This window comes from Crocodylus porosus, unplaced genomic scaffold (genome assembly GCF_001723895.1).
Source record: "Crocodylus porosus isolate Cpor-Errol unplaced genomic scaffold, CroPor_comp1, whole genome shotgun sequence".
Classification (NCBI taxonomy): domain Eukaryota; kingdom Metazoa; phylum Chordata; order Crocodylia; family Crocodylidae; genus Crocodylus; species Crocodylus porosus.
The window spans coordinates 181,436,818-181,452,473 of record NW_017728886.1 but is presented as its reverse complement, the minus strand read 5'-3'; the positions used below and the strand labels follow the sequence as shown (position 1 = coordinate 181,452,473).

Genomic DNA, 15,656 nt, shown 5'->3' with positions numbered 1-15,656 from the left:
TAAAACAAGAGGAAAATGATACCATTTCTTTAACCTTGCCCTCTTCCATATAATCAGTGGCTCATCTAGGGAATCAGTCTATCAGACCTAAATTGCAAACATAAAATTACCTGTAATTATTAATGTAGTACTGTTGCTTATGCCCTGTTTCCTTTTTCTCCTCCTCTTTTTTTCTCCTGATATGTATCTTCTTAAAAGTGCCAATAAATGGTAAGTTGCCCATTTGCCCCTGAAAGAGATGTGGACGGGGTGGGAGAGCGTGTTTTTCATTCAAATTTAACCAACTCAGTTGGTACTGTTGTGTGTTGGCTTGCATGTCAGTTGGCATATAACATTTCATGCCTAACGCAATGGCCCATAATCTATTGTGAAGTTGTGGGTACTGCAGCATGCTGAATAACCCATTGAGACAGTTTCCTTGAGCAGATGATTCCTTGCATTTGTCGTCTTGTATTTTGTTTTAAAGTGTTGTATCAAATCTACATTTTCATTGCAGTCCTAGCTTAATGACTCATCAAACATTTTGTGCATTTTTTATTTTGCTCACACCAAACATCTGTTCTGAATTCACAGCATAAGATATATAACAGTTCTCTGATCTAAGTCCTATTTCATACCATTGGGACTTGAAGAAGGTTCAAAAAGAGACTTTTATGAAGTTTAGAGTCCAATCCCTTGAGAATTTAAATATTGTTTATAATCAGTTACAGGGTTGTTTTGTTTTGTTTTGTTTTTTAAACAAACAATAATACAGCTTGGGCTGCTCTGCAGTGCTTCTATTTTAGAATCGTGGACTTTGCCTCATTCTAGCAATCTTGCAGTCTCCCTGTATAAATTACTACTGAAATTACTCCCTATTAAAATTACTTTTTGGCAGAGTCCTCTTAGACAGAAGTAGTATTAGTTGTTGGCACTGTTAGAAATCACAAATGTAGAAATCAATGTGTTTTATACTTTTATTCAGTGAGTGGAAGCCTCCTGGTATATTATGTAGTGTTCTCTTCCTAGATGAAACCCACACGATGGTCAGTGATACAAGCAGCTTGGTCCAGTCGCACACCTACAAGAAGCGAGACCCAGTAGATGTGCCATACCAGACCGGACAGCTTCATCCAGCCATCCGTGTGGCTGACTTGTTGCAGCATATCACCCAGATGAAATGTGCAGAGGGCTATGGTTTTAAAGAAGAATACGAAGTAAGCATATCATCTACTGGCTTAATTACTATGCTTTCTGTAGTGTCAACTTTCACCTCGCTGCTACCTACATGCCAAAAGCAGACAGACACTTAAAGAACACCTCCTTTCAAAAAAGCACTGGCAGCATGTTAAGGCCTGTAAGTCAGAACAAGGGATAAGATTCAAGAATGCTGTTTTTGAATCTGTGTCTAATTCTAATTAGCCATGGATGTATTGTTTCAGAAACCTCTGCAGTGACCTGCAAAGTTTTTTATTTTTTTTTAACTGCTGGATAAAGTCGAATTCCTAAGTGTGACGTCATACACTGGCCATTGGTAGTTATGTTGTGACATGAAATTATATTTGAAATAAAAGTTCCATGAGCAACACTCCCTGGAATAACTGATTTTACCATCTAGCATGTAAATCTTATATCAGGAGAGTCTGTGAGGTTTTAAACTGGCCTGATCTGCAGTGCATGAACCTTTAGCCACCAGCCTCAGGCAATACTTAATCCTCATTATTTTTCACATGTAACTCTTTTTTTCTTTCCTCGATTTGAGTTATATTTCCTTATTTCATGCTACAGTAACCTGTTCCTCCTTGTTATCATCTCCTTAGTCTTAAATGTCATGACTAGCACAGGCTTTTTTAAAAGGCTGCAGGAATACAACACATCGCCAGGCTCTGGAAGTGCCTGCAATGCTGCCTCGATGCTCTCTGTAAAATGAGTCAGTGGCTGCCTGCAGACATTAAAACAACAAAACAAAATGTGCTTTACTGGAAGATGCAGCATGCCCAGTTCTGCAGCATCTATTTAGATTGGGTGCTGTAGTGGGGCTTTTTGATGATTTTAGCTAAATCTGATTCAATCAGGCTCCACTAAAGCACCCAATGTATACAGATGTTGGGTAAGCCAATCCAGCTAACACGACACTTCTGGGCATTAAGCTTGGCGCAGGAGCGCACAGAATTTAAAGTAAATCAACGGGGGGGGGTTAACATTTGCAAGCAGCACATTTGTCCAAAACTTACTGAAAAATGCAAAACAAAACAACTTACTTCCCATTCAAAGTGAAACATTACAAATGCCAGTGTTAAGGTTAAGTAGAAAGCAAGGGAACTGTACTACCATGTTTCAAATCATGGGGAATTGACTGAGCAGAGATTATGCAATTTAGATTCCCTCCAAGTCCTTTAGATGCTCTTTTGTTCCATAATTTAACAGGGCATAGTGTCACGGGATGGGGTCCCTAAAGATGGCCATGATCTCCTAAGGCCCCTCGACTGTGCCAATTTGGCCCGATGGGCACCCTCAGTTCTTGCCCACCACATCTTTGATAGAAATATAAAAATAGGGAGGCTGCCTTTAAGTCCTCCTGGACACGGTTTGATGGGCTCTCTGAACCCCATGGGTTCCCAGACCCCTTGTGGGTCCTGTTTTCGTGATGGGTGTTTTGGGGGCACCCTAACTTTATAAGCTATATGCGTGGCTGCAATCACCTGTTTACCATGCCCCAAGCCTCGCAGATGGCATTGATGTTGTTTGGTCTGGGCCTTGGTATAAATTGGTCCCCTTGTCCTCTCTGGGCTCTCCACAGCCCTGTCTCTGCACCTCACTGGTGCCAGGGTCGGTGCACCCCAAATGCCGCACTCTCTCTGGTGCCAGGGTTGGTGCACTGCAGCAGGCCCCCATTGAGGCCTCCTTCCCCAAATAGCCTCACCCAAACCACCGGTCTTATAAAACTACAACCAAAACATAAGCCCCTGGGCTATAACATAATGCAAACTGTGTTCTACCCCTTTACATACTAGGAGCAGAACTTAGGCAGGCCTCTTGGCATCACTTACTCTACACAGGCTCCTTCCCCCTTAGCCTCCAGCAGAGAACTGCCCTCCCTAGCTCCAACCTGGGGTTTATATGGGCCCAGGGCCCTGCCCCCTCCAGCCAGGTGCAGGTGCAGGCTAATTTCCTTATTAGCTGGTTGCCATGGCAACCTGCACCTGGGCTCCTGTCTAGCTCTTTGGGCTCTCCCCAGGCAGCTCCTGCTCTTCTAGGAACAGGGCCCTGTGACACATAGAAATAGACCTCATCCTGCATTTTGAGGACAGTTTAAAGGACTGAGTCTGAACACCTTGATTTGTGTGAGTCATGCTTATTTATGTGATTAGTCTGATAAAATGACATAGGGGGTGACTAAAGTGACTGAAGCTACTCACGTAATTAAGTTTCAACAGGGTTGAGTTGGAAAGTCGGGTAGCATTAAAAATATTAATTCCGTGGTGGAAATTACATATAGCGTGGACATTTTATTGTCACAGAAGCATATGAGGATTCATGTGATAGTCTGTATTGGGTGCTCAGGTAGCATGCACTGAATAAAGAGCCTGTATGGTCTGGTAATTCCAAACACAAGTTTTGAAGTTATGATAAATTTCAAAATATTTTATGACCATTTTAATACACAAATTATGGTCCCACCTGTATAGTTCCAGGCACCCTGGGTAGCGCCCCACACTACAGCACACACTGGAGGGAGCTGCCCAGTATTCCTTACCACCTACTCCAAGAGCAGATGGGCACAGAGGAGCACAATGATGTAGGGGAAACTTTGTCTCTCTTCTTACTAACCCAGCAAGGAGAACAGAGCTGATTCAAAGGGAGAAAGTAAGCTACAACCTGCAAAGCTGTTTCACTATCACACCTCCCTGAAGGCAAAGAAAGATTCTTCTTCATGGTAGTCCTGGTGAATGTGTTGTTGTGTACCACCCCCACAGATTCAATCTAGCCTTTTGTGAATTTGGTACTTTGCATACCAGGTTTAGAAACTTTTAATGTCTGACTAATATATTTGTCTTACAAGCTGTTACAGCCTTTTCTGAGTGAAAGCATATTTGCTTATGTAATGCATGCTTTTGCAAATAGGGAATGATAATGGATTTTATCATTTTTTTGCCATACAAGTGTGTGTTTACAAGAATCTAAATTCACTGATCTTTTTTGATGACTAGATGGCATCTGGAGGTCTCTTTCAGCCCCACTTTCATATGTTTCTGAGATTAGACCTTATTGAAGATAGTGCTGTAGGCTCCTTCCTTACCAAGCTACTGATGTGAATTTTTTTTTCCAAAATACAAATTCAATTCATTTACATAAGGAACTAATAATTTGACAGTTTTCATTTCTTAAGCTGATTTACAGTTTTCCTTATATTCCTGTTGTTTCAAAATGACAGAATTGAAACTTTTGTCTTTGGAAAGTGTTTTCCCATAAGCCGTATATAATAATTGTAAATCTAATGGAAACCTAGCCATTCATTTATGAAGAGTTCCATAAAACAGTTGGGGAGCAGTGGGCAGGGGAGTGGAACTTGAAATATTGTAGCAGTGTTTGGAAAAATTCTGTTTCCATATGGAAATAAGTTATGATAAGAATAGACAAAATAAACTATATCTGTGGATTTTTTCCCCCATTGAACTGTTACTCTTGCTGTTCCATATGCAATGAAAAACAGCCAATATGTTCAAGGGCTGCTGAGATTGAGAATCGCTCTTTAATCTGTTTTCAGACTGACACCTTCCTCTGTACCGAGGTTGGTCTAAGCTGTAGAGGGATTTGTTACAGATAAAATATCAAAAATACAACTGTCCAAATGAAAAGGAAGAAATATTTTGGCAGGGGATTTGTTTTGAATGAAGCTTCGTAGATGAGTTTTGGTCTAACAAGACAGCAGGATTATATTCTCTCACCAGGGAAACAATTTGATTCCAAAAACATTCTTAGAGGACTCACAATGAAAATAAATATTTTGAATTGAATGGAAAATAAAGAAGCACATTACCAGTTAGTAATTTGTCTGGGAGAATAAAAGGGTGCAAAGCACTTAACTGACAGTCTGTGTTTTAAAATGATACTCAGTAATTAAGGTCACAGTTCAGTAAAATAGTTTAGCATATACACATATGTGTATTATTAATTTCTGGATGAAGTCAGAAAAATCATTTCTGACTAAAGGCTCTCTGGTGCCTACTTATTTTGGATTCAGTCTTGCAAGGTTTTGAGTGCTCCTGAGAGACTCCAAGCCTCCTTAAATCCCAAAAGGCTGGAGGACACTCAGCATTTTGCAGGACAGAATCTCTTAATCCCAATCCTGTGAAGTTCCTGCCACCCACCCAATTGACCATGATCTTGTAGCAGTTTGCAGGATTGGGGTTTTTAGAATTCTTGATAGGGGACAAAAATGCTGCAACAACACAATCTTGCTAAAGCCAATGGTGAAACTCCCATCTACTTCACTGATGCGGGAGCAGGCTCTGAATCTTTAATACTGAATTTTGTAGCCTCTTATTTTGCAACTACCCATGCCTATACAAAGTTGACACAGAAAATGTCTTTAATAGCACATCTGTAGCAACTGACATCACACATACATTTTATAAGCTACAGACTCAAATGTGCACATTGGTTTATGGGTTAGTGGAGTGTAAATAATTATAACGGGTTGTTAGCTATTTTTCAGCTCAGAAATATTTCCAAATAACCAAATCCACAGCAGATCTTTGACCATCTTCTCAATCCTCCTGCCATACCTTAAAATATATACAGATAATTAAATTAAAAAGGTATATAGGTTTGTTTGGTCCCAGCAGTATCAGAGAGATATAGAATACATGGATCTGGTTTCCTCTACACCTACTCCACCAGTGCTTATATTAGAGCGGTTTCACAGTTCTCAAGTGTAAGAGGAATATTATTGACCCTGGAGGAATATGTGATTCTTATTCCGATGCTTGTAGTTTCATCATTTTTACTACTTAGTTCTTCTCCACTTTACAATAACAAATGATGGATAGTGGAAGTGGTGAGAGTGAAAGTGATCTCTGTAGGTTATGCACACACACACGCACCTGCTTTTAGATTTCATAGTTTACTGATGCTTCACACTTGCATAGTAGTGTCAACGTGGTAGACACATTAGACCACATGGATCACTGCAGAGTATTGAACACTTAGTTACTGGAGCCTAGCATCCCAACAACATAGAAACTTAAAGCCTGCTTCATCACCAAGTTGTCACCATTTGACATAAATTCCCTTTTAAACCCTTTTTGTAAACAGTTGATGCAAGTTGTTTCCTTACCAAATTAAGCATAATCAGCATAAACAGGCTTAAATAGATTTCAGGGTGTTCACACAGTTTAGACTAGTTTACCTAAATTGATTTAGAAACACACCTTTAATTAAACTAGTACAAAGCCTTAGAAAATCAATACCACATTATGTTCTATGATGGGCTTTAGTGAGCTTCCATTATCTAAAAGCCCTTTGAAAAGCCAAGGCTAATAATTGTGATCCTTTTAAAATCACTCTAGTTTCTGCCATAAATGGTATCAGAAAATAAATTGATTAAAATCTGTGTGTGTAGCTTTACTTCTAAAGCCAGAGCTACACCCCTTTTTGTAAACTTTACTCTTTCTGGCAGGGGAGTTATTTTACATTGATACAATTAATTTGGTACAATCGCTAGTTTGGATCCAGTTATGTCATGTGCAGATTTACCAGTTTCCAGTGCAACTGCTTTTATGCTAGGGATTTAATTAGTTCACTTGTATGACTTTAAATCAACACAGTTAAAGCAATAACAGTAATGTATGTACAAGCCCAAGAGGCTTATTGTGGTTAAGAATATCCAGCATATTTAGCAAAAATGTTATTAACATTTTATCTTTAGCATCAGTTATTACCTAGGGTTGACAAGGCAAGGATATTCAAAATGTGTTATTTTGTTATGGTCAACCCTAGATGTCCCCTTTGCAGTACTAAGTTCTAACATGATTGCCCTGTAACAAAAAGGAAACAGCAGATTTGGAGAAAGTTTTGAAGTGGGCACTGAGAATGATTATGGGTATGAATTAACTTCCATATATGAGGAGATTTAAAGATTTGGGATTGTTTACCTTCAGAAGGAGGCATGGATATGAAAATTATACAAGAAATGAATGTAAAGAATAGGTGGAATAGGTAAGTATAGGCGGTAGAAAGTTTCTGGTCACCTTTTTACATAAGAAATAATCGCACCTTTTTACATTACAGAAATGTTCAAGTAAATTGGAAGATATCAAATTCGGATTCACAAGATACAGAAGTTAGAAAATGCTTTTTCACTCAATGTCCAGTTTTCTTGTGAAATTCACGAGATATTATCGAGGCCACAAAAGTTTCAAAGAATTACAGCCATGTTGGTCTAAGGACATAAGCCCACAAGGTTCTTTGCGTAAATCTGATATCTTTTATTAGACCAACTAAATAGTTGGAAACTTTTTTCCTAGCAAGCTTTTGGATTTAAAGAAAGAAGAATTAAACATTTGTGAGGGTAACAAAAATATCCAATGTTATAGCAAGACAGGAAGCATTTTTTTTAAAATAAAACCAAGACAAATTAAAAATCTTTAAGCTTCTAGAGATAACCCCATTTCCACAGGAAACTTTCTCTTCAGGTCATGTTATCACATAACTTGGTACTGTAGACTTTATCTTCTGAAGCATCTACACAGGTCACTGTTGAAAAATTAACAGAAAGAATACAGAACTATAGATCCTAGTCTTACGCATTATCACAAAACCTGGGGGTTTGTTTACACCATGACAAAACATGTCTGGCATAAATGTTCCTCTCACTCCTGCTGATCAGCTCCAAATCTAAAAATATATTGGTTAGGTCATTATACTAGAGGCTGAGGAACAGCTATAGCAGGATACCCCAGAGCAACCTCTCCAGCTTGTTCCTGGGTTAAGAGCATAGAAGTGGAAGCAGATAGGTAAGGCATGTCCATGGGTGTCCATGCAAGGACATGCTGCCACCCCAGCAGAAATATATCTTGTGTTTCTCTTAAACATTAGAGCTTACCAATAGGACTACTTTCTTTCCCAATCTTTTTCTCATTCCCTTCCAGGCAAATTTTTCTTTCTCTGTGTTCTCTGTTGGAACATACCTGTTGCTAGTATGCATTTTTAAAGTGCTGTACATCTAGGACTCTCTGAAATCCTGAAAACAAGAGGAAAAATAAGTATTTTTTGTTGTTATTGTTGTTAAGCTCATATAGCCATTGAAAGGACCCAGCTGGTACCATTTTTCTACATGCGGTCATTATGACAGAAACAGCCTCCGTCTCACCTCTTAGCATAGCTTTTTCCCACAAGTTTTAGTTCATGTTCTGCAGCACCAGCTGAGTCAGTCAATTGCCACAATCAGTTCAGGTTATTTTCTATCCCACGGGATGCAATTTACAAACAAAACAAAAAAACATTGGAACATTGGGTGGGAACAGGGAGTTTGGGTAGCACTGCGAATACATTAAGAACAGCAGCAGAAGCTGCATCTTCCAGTGTCTGAAGAGGTCATCTGGGGTTTTTTTTCACTTGCTTTCTCCCCCTTTTTTATTATGGTGATGACAAAAATAATCCATAAGAAAAGTATGTAGATGGGAGTAAAATAGTGGGAATTTGTCTCATTATTGTGCAAATCGTACCAGAAAGTGCAGGAAAGATTTATCTTTGAAAACCATTGCTTGGATTTTTAATCTGTGTGGTTTAGTTTCTATATTATTAACATTTTATTAATATTATTAACCTAATAAGTTAAGGTGTGGATAGATAAATATTTTTCCAGCTTTGTACTTATCATATTATTTTTGTGGAATTACTCACCTGTTTTAGCTGAGTTTTTCTTTTCCTTTAATTTGTGTGAATCATGAAACATGTTGTCTAACAGCCTTTTTTTTTTTTAAATCTCTGACTCTCTGAGACAAGGTGTATGTTTGAAGCTTATAATAGCATAAAAATATCAGATTATTTTTTCCACAGCTACAGCTACAGCTACAGCAGAACAAGCCCTATTGCAGACACAAGGTATGGTGGTATAAGGGTGTTCTATATGGCAACAGCTGATCTAGACATAAGCACCATTATACTGTGTCCATACCTGAGCTGGTCAGAAATACTCCAGCGAAACTTTTGTTTCATTGGACAGTGCCAATTCACTGAGGCCAAAATGTCTCTTCCAATTTTCATGGAACCAAACCTACCTGAATTCCTGGTGGACTGCCCCAAGGCTGGAGACCCAAAACTTCCAGGGTCTGTGGATCTGCAGTGACACCAAAGTCTCTTGAGTCTTAGAATCTAAAGGCAGTCTACGTGGCAGGTCTCTCTCAGAGCTGGGGTCCCTGGGATTTCTGTAGCACCAGTGAAAATAACAACTATCTTATGGGAATTTTGACCTTGTGGACAAAACCCAAACACCAAATTTCTCAGAAATCAAAACCCCTGCTTTTGTCCAGCACTGATCCACACAAGAGTCGTCGTACTGCTTTAACTGTACCCATATAGTTAAATCAGTATAACTTTGCAGTGTAGACAAGGCCTAATTCTTTTTCAATTTTTAATGTTTTAATGACTGCCCACAGCAGAGTAGGTTGTTTCCAACATTTGGGGTGCAATAAAAATCTGTTATCCAGAAGTTTCAATTTAAATGTAGTTGATAAGAATTTGTTTTATCCAGTTTGTTTTCAGTTCAGGGATCGAACAGTCCTTCATCTTGCTGAATTTCCATCATTTTTGCAGCCAACTTTGTGTTCGGTGCACATAGCAGGACAGATTTTGCTAACTTCATATGTATTTTCTTTTGTAAGCAATATTCATGGGTGTGTGTATGCATGTGCATGCAAGCAGTGATGAGCACTTCCAAGTTCTCCATATCCTGTGCATTATTCATAACCATTGCTTGCCATGGTCCCCTGCTTAACTGTTCCCTCCCCTCACATGTTTTTTCTGCTACAATTTAAGAAAAGCTTATATGAATATACCTGCAGCTTCCTTCTTCTGATTTCTATATAAGCAATTTTCGTAAGAATTATTTTTAAGAGCGAGTTGTATGTCTAGACAAGTCACTGGCTTCATTACTTATCTATGTCCCTCCCCTGGAGAATCCCCTGCCCAGGGAATCTAGTTCTAGCCTTTTCAAGGTTTTCTCTGTCTCTCTCTGATTATGTAAGTGATCAGGGATAAATGCCTGCATCTTTAGGACTTCTTTCAAACAGGGCTGTCTCCTGTCTCCAGTGTTGTGACATGAGTACCTTTTCATTTAGTCGCACTGTATTACTATTCACCCAGGTTTTGTACCAGCAGAAGACACCTCCAGTTCTTCTTAACTGAGTGGCTTCAGTGCTCTCAACAAATGGAGAATCTTTAAATGTAAGGTTGCTCACTGATAACATTTAGTGTTTTCCAGTTTTTTTCTTAATCCAGTTTTATCAGGACTGAGTCTTCTTGTTAAGATGCTAGATGCTTTAGGCTGTAATCTGATGCTCAGAGGTGAAAGCCTGGTATCTCTTAAATTTAGCTGCCCTCCTCCTCACCTTCTTTGACACAGGGTCACTTAGAATTAAGATTTACCTGCAAGATTGACAGCGCTAATCCACTCCTCTACTGCATAAAAGTCCTGAAATGCCAATCTTGACTGATAAATCTGGATACAGAACAGAGTCGTGTAGCATCCCTAGGGGGTATTTTAATTAATTCTCATTCCTGAAATGACTTTGGTGGATGTGCTGCATAGTATTCATTAGAATCTTACTGCATGCATGAGGAACTGCTGGCATTTATGGGATGCTTTTTCTCAGTTGTTGCTGTTTTTAACAACAAAAGCAGTGTGTTGTTTGTTACTGATCTCAAAGTTACCAATCTCTTATGCTGATATACTCACAACTTAGTCTTTTTGGGTACATGCAAATGTTTACCACACCTAATCTATGAAATGCGGCTTACTTTAAGCCATGTGATTGTAGATAGGGAATGTTTGTACACATGTTTGCAAGTGCTGGGAGCTGTGCCAGGAACCCAGTGTCAGTAATTTGAGTAAAGGGAGGGGTAGGTAGGATCAAGGCAGGCTAGCAGGTCCATTTGGTGGGGTGTTGGGATCAGGGAGCGGTCTCAGGTCTGTGGGAAGGCAGTGGGGGTTAATGGGTCTGTGCAGGAAATAGTCCATCCACAGGTGGGAGGACTGTAGGAATAAAAAATAGCCTTGTCAGAGGAGGGGTGGAGGTAAAAAGAGGACAGCCTCAGGGCTGGGGGTAGAAGCTGAGCTTTCCTAGCCTTGGGACTACCCTCTAAACTTGTGCAGCCATTCACTGAATCAGGCTAATCTGTTCCCCATTTAACTCCTCAGGTGAACCAACTTAAATCAGGCTGGCCATTTTTTTTCTGATTTAACCTCCCCGGACATCTGTGCAGATCAACACTAAATATAACATCTGCATGTACCCACAGTATTTGGGTATAGCTGGTCTCGCATGTAAAATCCAGCTGGTATAATTTGCCTCAGGGTCTTCTGCTTTCTCCCCTATTTGGTTATTAATCTGTTTTAAGTACCTGAGTGGTGGCATTTCACCTGTCACTGATTTTTTTAAACATGTTTTTACCCCTGTGCTCAGTTAAAAACATGAATTGGGGTTTTTTTCTCTTATGTCTTCCTTTATTTCTGTCAAGCAGCGTCAGCAACATTCAAAATTGGTTTTAGTCTTCCTGTCTCATGCTTGAAATTCCCCTAATATAAAATGGTATCTGTGGTCACTTATATTCTTGCCAAGGTCTGCAGAATCATGTTCAATTTCCTCAGGAAGATTTTAGGACCCTTATGATTCTCAACAGTAGGCAACTGAAGACATATTTTCGAGTGGCATTATGAAAGTTGCTGATGTGACACTGAGCAGAACTTGTGAAATCCAGTAATTTCATCTAAGTAATTAACATGTGGATGGTATCTTCTGTAGTGGAGAACAAACCTCTTTCTTCTCACTTTTTTTCCAAGTTCTCTAGGTCTACATAGATACAGATATTGGCTTTTATTTCTTTACCTTAAACAAGCACTAAAGACATACCACTTTACTACTTCACTATATTACACTGTTCTTCTCTATCCTATCTAGTTCTTTCTTTGCATTGGGAAGGAATCAGTCTTCAAACTGGGCTCCATATAATAGCTCCTCTAAAAAATAGCTCTCACATTGGTTCTCATTAAGCAGGTTGACTTTTATTGAACCACCATTTTATTTGCCTTTCTCTGTTTTATTCATTAATATCAAATCCATGATCCATGACTTTGAGACCAGCATAGGCTTTGTATTTACTTAGAAACCTGTGCGTCTTCCAGAACTAATGATTACTATCTTAAGGAATAGAATAAGACCATAATATTTATTTTCATTTATGATATGACTCTCCAGAGGAAAAATACGCAGAGCAGCCTTCCCACTCATTATTTCAACGTTTAGGTAAAACTTCATAAATGCTAATGACGCGCAGCTTTACATGGAAAAAATGTTTTATGAAAATTGCTGAATGTATGCTCTGTATTTGCACCAGACTGATGTATTAATTATTCAAATAAGGCATTGAATATTTGATTAGAGCCTTTCTTCGCTTTCCGTATTTTTTTTTTAACTGCTGACTTTTCCTACTTTTCCCACAGCACCTGCAAAAATGAGTTGGTCCGATTTTATGTTCCCAGATGAAACATTGTACTTTAACGTTCATGATATTATTCATTACTTCTTACTCTGTGTAAATCTCATCACTTACTTCATATTTTATTATTGCCCTTTAAATGGACATAAAAATCATTCATGTATTTACTCCATTCTAAATTATGCAAATGATCCTAAATGTAATTATAATATATTCATTATTGATTATAAAAACGTCCTCTGTGTTTTATATGGATTATATGTATTCACTAGAAATAATTAGGCATTTTAGTCCATTCCCAATTTCATGACCTATGCATTACTCCTGGCTGTTTAGAAAGCTAGAGGAATGGATGTTAAATCAAATTACCATAATTTAGCTCTAAAAAGAGCTCTATTTTAGCAGTGCTTTATCTGTTATATATATATACACATATGATGCATTTGATTGAAAGAAGTTAAAGTAACCTTGGTAAGTTTGTCGTGGCTGACTAGGTATTCTTTTCCACAACCTTGTCACCTTATGTTCCTTTTGAAGCACTATTGTAACTGGCATACGCTATGTATTTTTGCATTTCCTTCCATGCTCGAGCAATCGGAGGTTTTCCAGCATAAAACACTGTTCCATTAGAAAATTCTGATTCAAAGTAATGGAGATGTTCTGTTGAAAGTTGCAAATCAATTCATTAAAAAACAATAGATGAGAAAATAGGCTGGCTGTCTAGCCTGCCTGCCCACTGATCTAGTTTCCTTTTGGTCTCTCTGATCAGTCCCCCAGCTTCTGCCTGTTCCAGCTCCATGAGATGGGCTGTCTTTAGAGCCCAGGAAGCAGCACATTAAGTCAGGTGGGCAGGCAGAGAGGTGATGTGGCCCTCAAACAAGGGAGCATGTTTTGTTTTGAAAACACCATAATGAAAAGATTTCCAGCTTTCCAAATGAAATATTTTGGGATTTCTGCCCTGTGAAAATTTTAATTTTTATTTCCAGCCCAATTTAGGCCAGAAAAGAGCCTGAAAATTTAACATTTTTTGTAGGACAGAAATTTCCAGCCAACTCTAGTGAGATGATAAAATAATTAGCAAAGATTAGTCCAACTACACATTGATATCAAAACTCAATCATTTTGAAATATTCTGACCTAAAACTTAATTAAGAGTGATTAAGGAAAGTACTTAAGTATGAGCTTGGGCCCCACTGACATGCTTCCATAAATAAGGATTCTTCCCTAAATTCAGATTTCTTATATAACCCATGGAAAGCTCCTACCATTGCTCTAATTGAACAGAGCCTAAAGGTCTTTGTATGCTGTGACCCCAAATTAACTCCTTTTATAGGAGCAACAGGGGCTGAGTTCCTAGCTATCATTAAGTTCCATTCTATGTAGTTTTATTAACTACAGTGCAGTTATATCCACTGCAAATAAAGATTTAGACCTGATACACTGTATTTAATCATTCTTGACCTGTGGAGAAAAAATAGAATATGAATGTGGACATGGGCAACTGTTACTTGGCTATCTCCTGACTTTTGAGTTCTTTCAAATCTTTCCAATTTTAATAGTGTCTCTGTAACAGTTACAAAGAGAAACTGTTTTAAAAGACTGTATATGTCAGGGGTGGGCAAAATACGGCCCATGGGCTGGATCTAGCCCACAAGCTGATTCTATCCAGCCCACAGGGCCCCTAAAAAATTTAGAAAACTAATATTTATCTGCCCTTGGTTCCTGTCAAAAATGGGAACCAAGGGCAGTAGGACCCAGGGGAAGCCCGGTGGGCTCCCACAACAGCAGGGCCCACCCGGCCTCATCCCCCCCCCCAACTGGAAGCCCCAGCAAGGGCTTCTGTCTGGGGGCACATGGCAGCTTTGTGCTGGAACCTCAGGTAAGGGGGGGTGAGGGCAGGGGAGGACCCTGGGCAGGGAAGGAGCCCAGGGAAAAGTGGCCCCAGGGAAAAGCTGAGCGCAGGGGGGAAAAAGCGGCCTCTCCCCAGCCCCATGGCTGGCACTCCCTGCTGCAGCTGATCGCAGCCCACATGGGGCTGTCTGGAGCAGGCACAGGCAGCTCCGCACAGGCTGCGAGTTGCTGCAGCACGGGGCGCTGGCCAAGGGGCAAGCAAGGGGCCACTTTTCCCCATGCTCAGCACCAGCTTCTTCTCTGCCAGCAAGCAGAGGGTTGGGGCTGTGCACTGCACAGCCCCCCCTCCCCCATACCATAGGGCTGGGAGGCACTGGGAGGGGAGCCAGTGGGAGCATGGAGCCTGCACTGATGTCCCAGGGCCAGTGCTGCTGGGGCCCAGAGAAGGTGGGGCAGGAGCTGGGGGTCCCAGCTGGCAGGGGCTCTGTGGAGCTGAGCCAGCTCCCCACTGTCCCTGCTGGTGCAGCCCAGCGCAGCTTCACAGACCCCTGCCAGCCTGTGCCCTGCTTTGGGCCCCACCGGTGCTGGTCTTGGGACATGGAACCAATGTCCCAATGTTTTGGGACCAAAGGCATTGAGATATTGGTCCCAAGATGGTGACCAGGGGGCAGGGCACCTGTTAAGGAGCCGGGTTACCCATGCAGCCCTCGACAGCCTGTCAAAACTGGGTAAGCGGCCCTCCACCTGAAATAATTGTCCCCCTCTGGTATATGAGGCAGAAAGAAGTTTGAGTCTCTTAGTGCTAAATTATGGCCAGGTTTACACTGTTATGCAGTAAGGAGGAAAAAAATAAGTCAATTCCTAAAAGTATGGGAAACAACTTTCCCTATCTAACATAGGGAGAAGAAACAGCCATACTTACTGGTTTGCTCTTCTGACCTCTTTTCTGAACTCTTTTCAAGAGTATTTCTTATTGCTTCTAAGCACAGCTTCAGGCAATAGTTTTCTTTCAGAATGTTTCTTACAGTTCACCGGCAGTGGTGCACCTCCTGTGCTTGGCATAGTGACACAGTATTGAGTATCAGCAGTTTCTAAACTCGGAAAAC

At 40.2% G+C, this 15,656-nt stretch overlaps 1 protein-coding gene across 6 annotated transcripts in view; it reads left to right on the top strand.

Annotated features, from left to right (window-relative positions):
• PTPRM (protein tyrosine phosphatase, receptor type M) overlaps nt 1–15,656 on the top strand; it is a 728,011-nt gene that overhangs the window by 600,781 nt on the left and 111,574 nt on the right. For 3 of the 6 annotated variants that reach the window (XM_019546207.1, XM_019546231.1, XM_019546197.1), the window contains 3 exons: nt 199–210; nt 1,009–1,196; nt 9,049–9,087. In XM_019546207.1, the coding sequence (XP_019401752.1) occupies nt 199–210; nt 1,009–1,196; nt 9,049–9,087 (239 nt within the window). The remainder of the gene's footprint in view (nt 1–198; nt 211–1,008; nt 1,197–9,048; nt 9,088–15,656) is intronic. The other 3 variants (XM_019546215.1, XM_019546223.1, XM_019546235.1) reach the window with 2 other exon arrangements.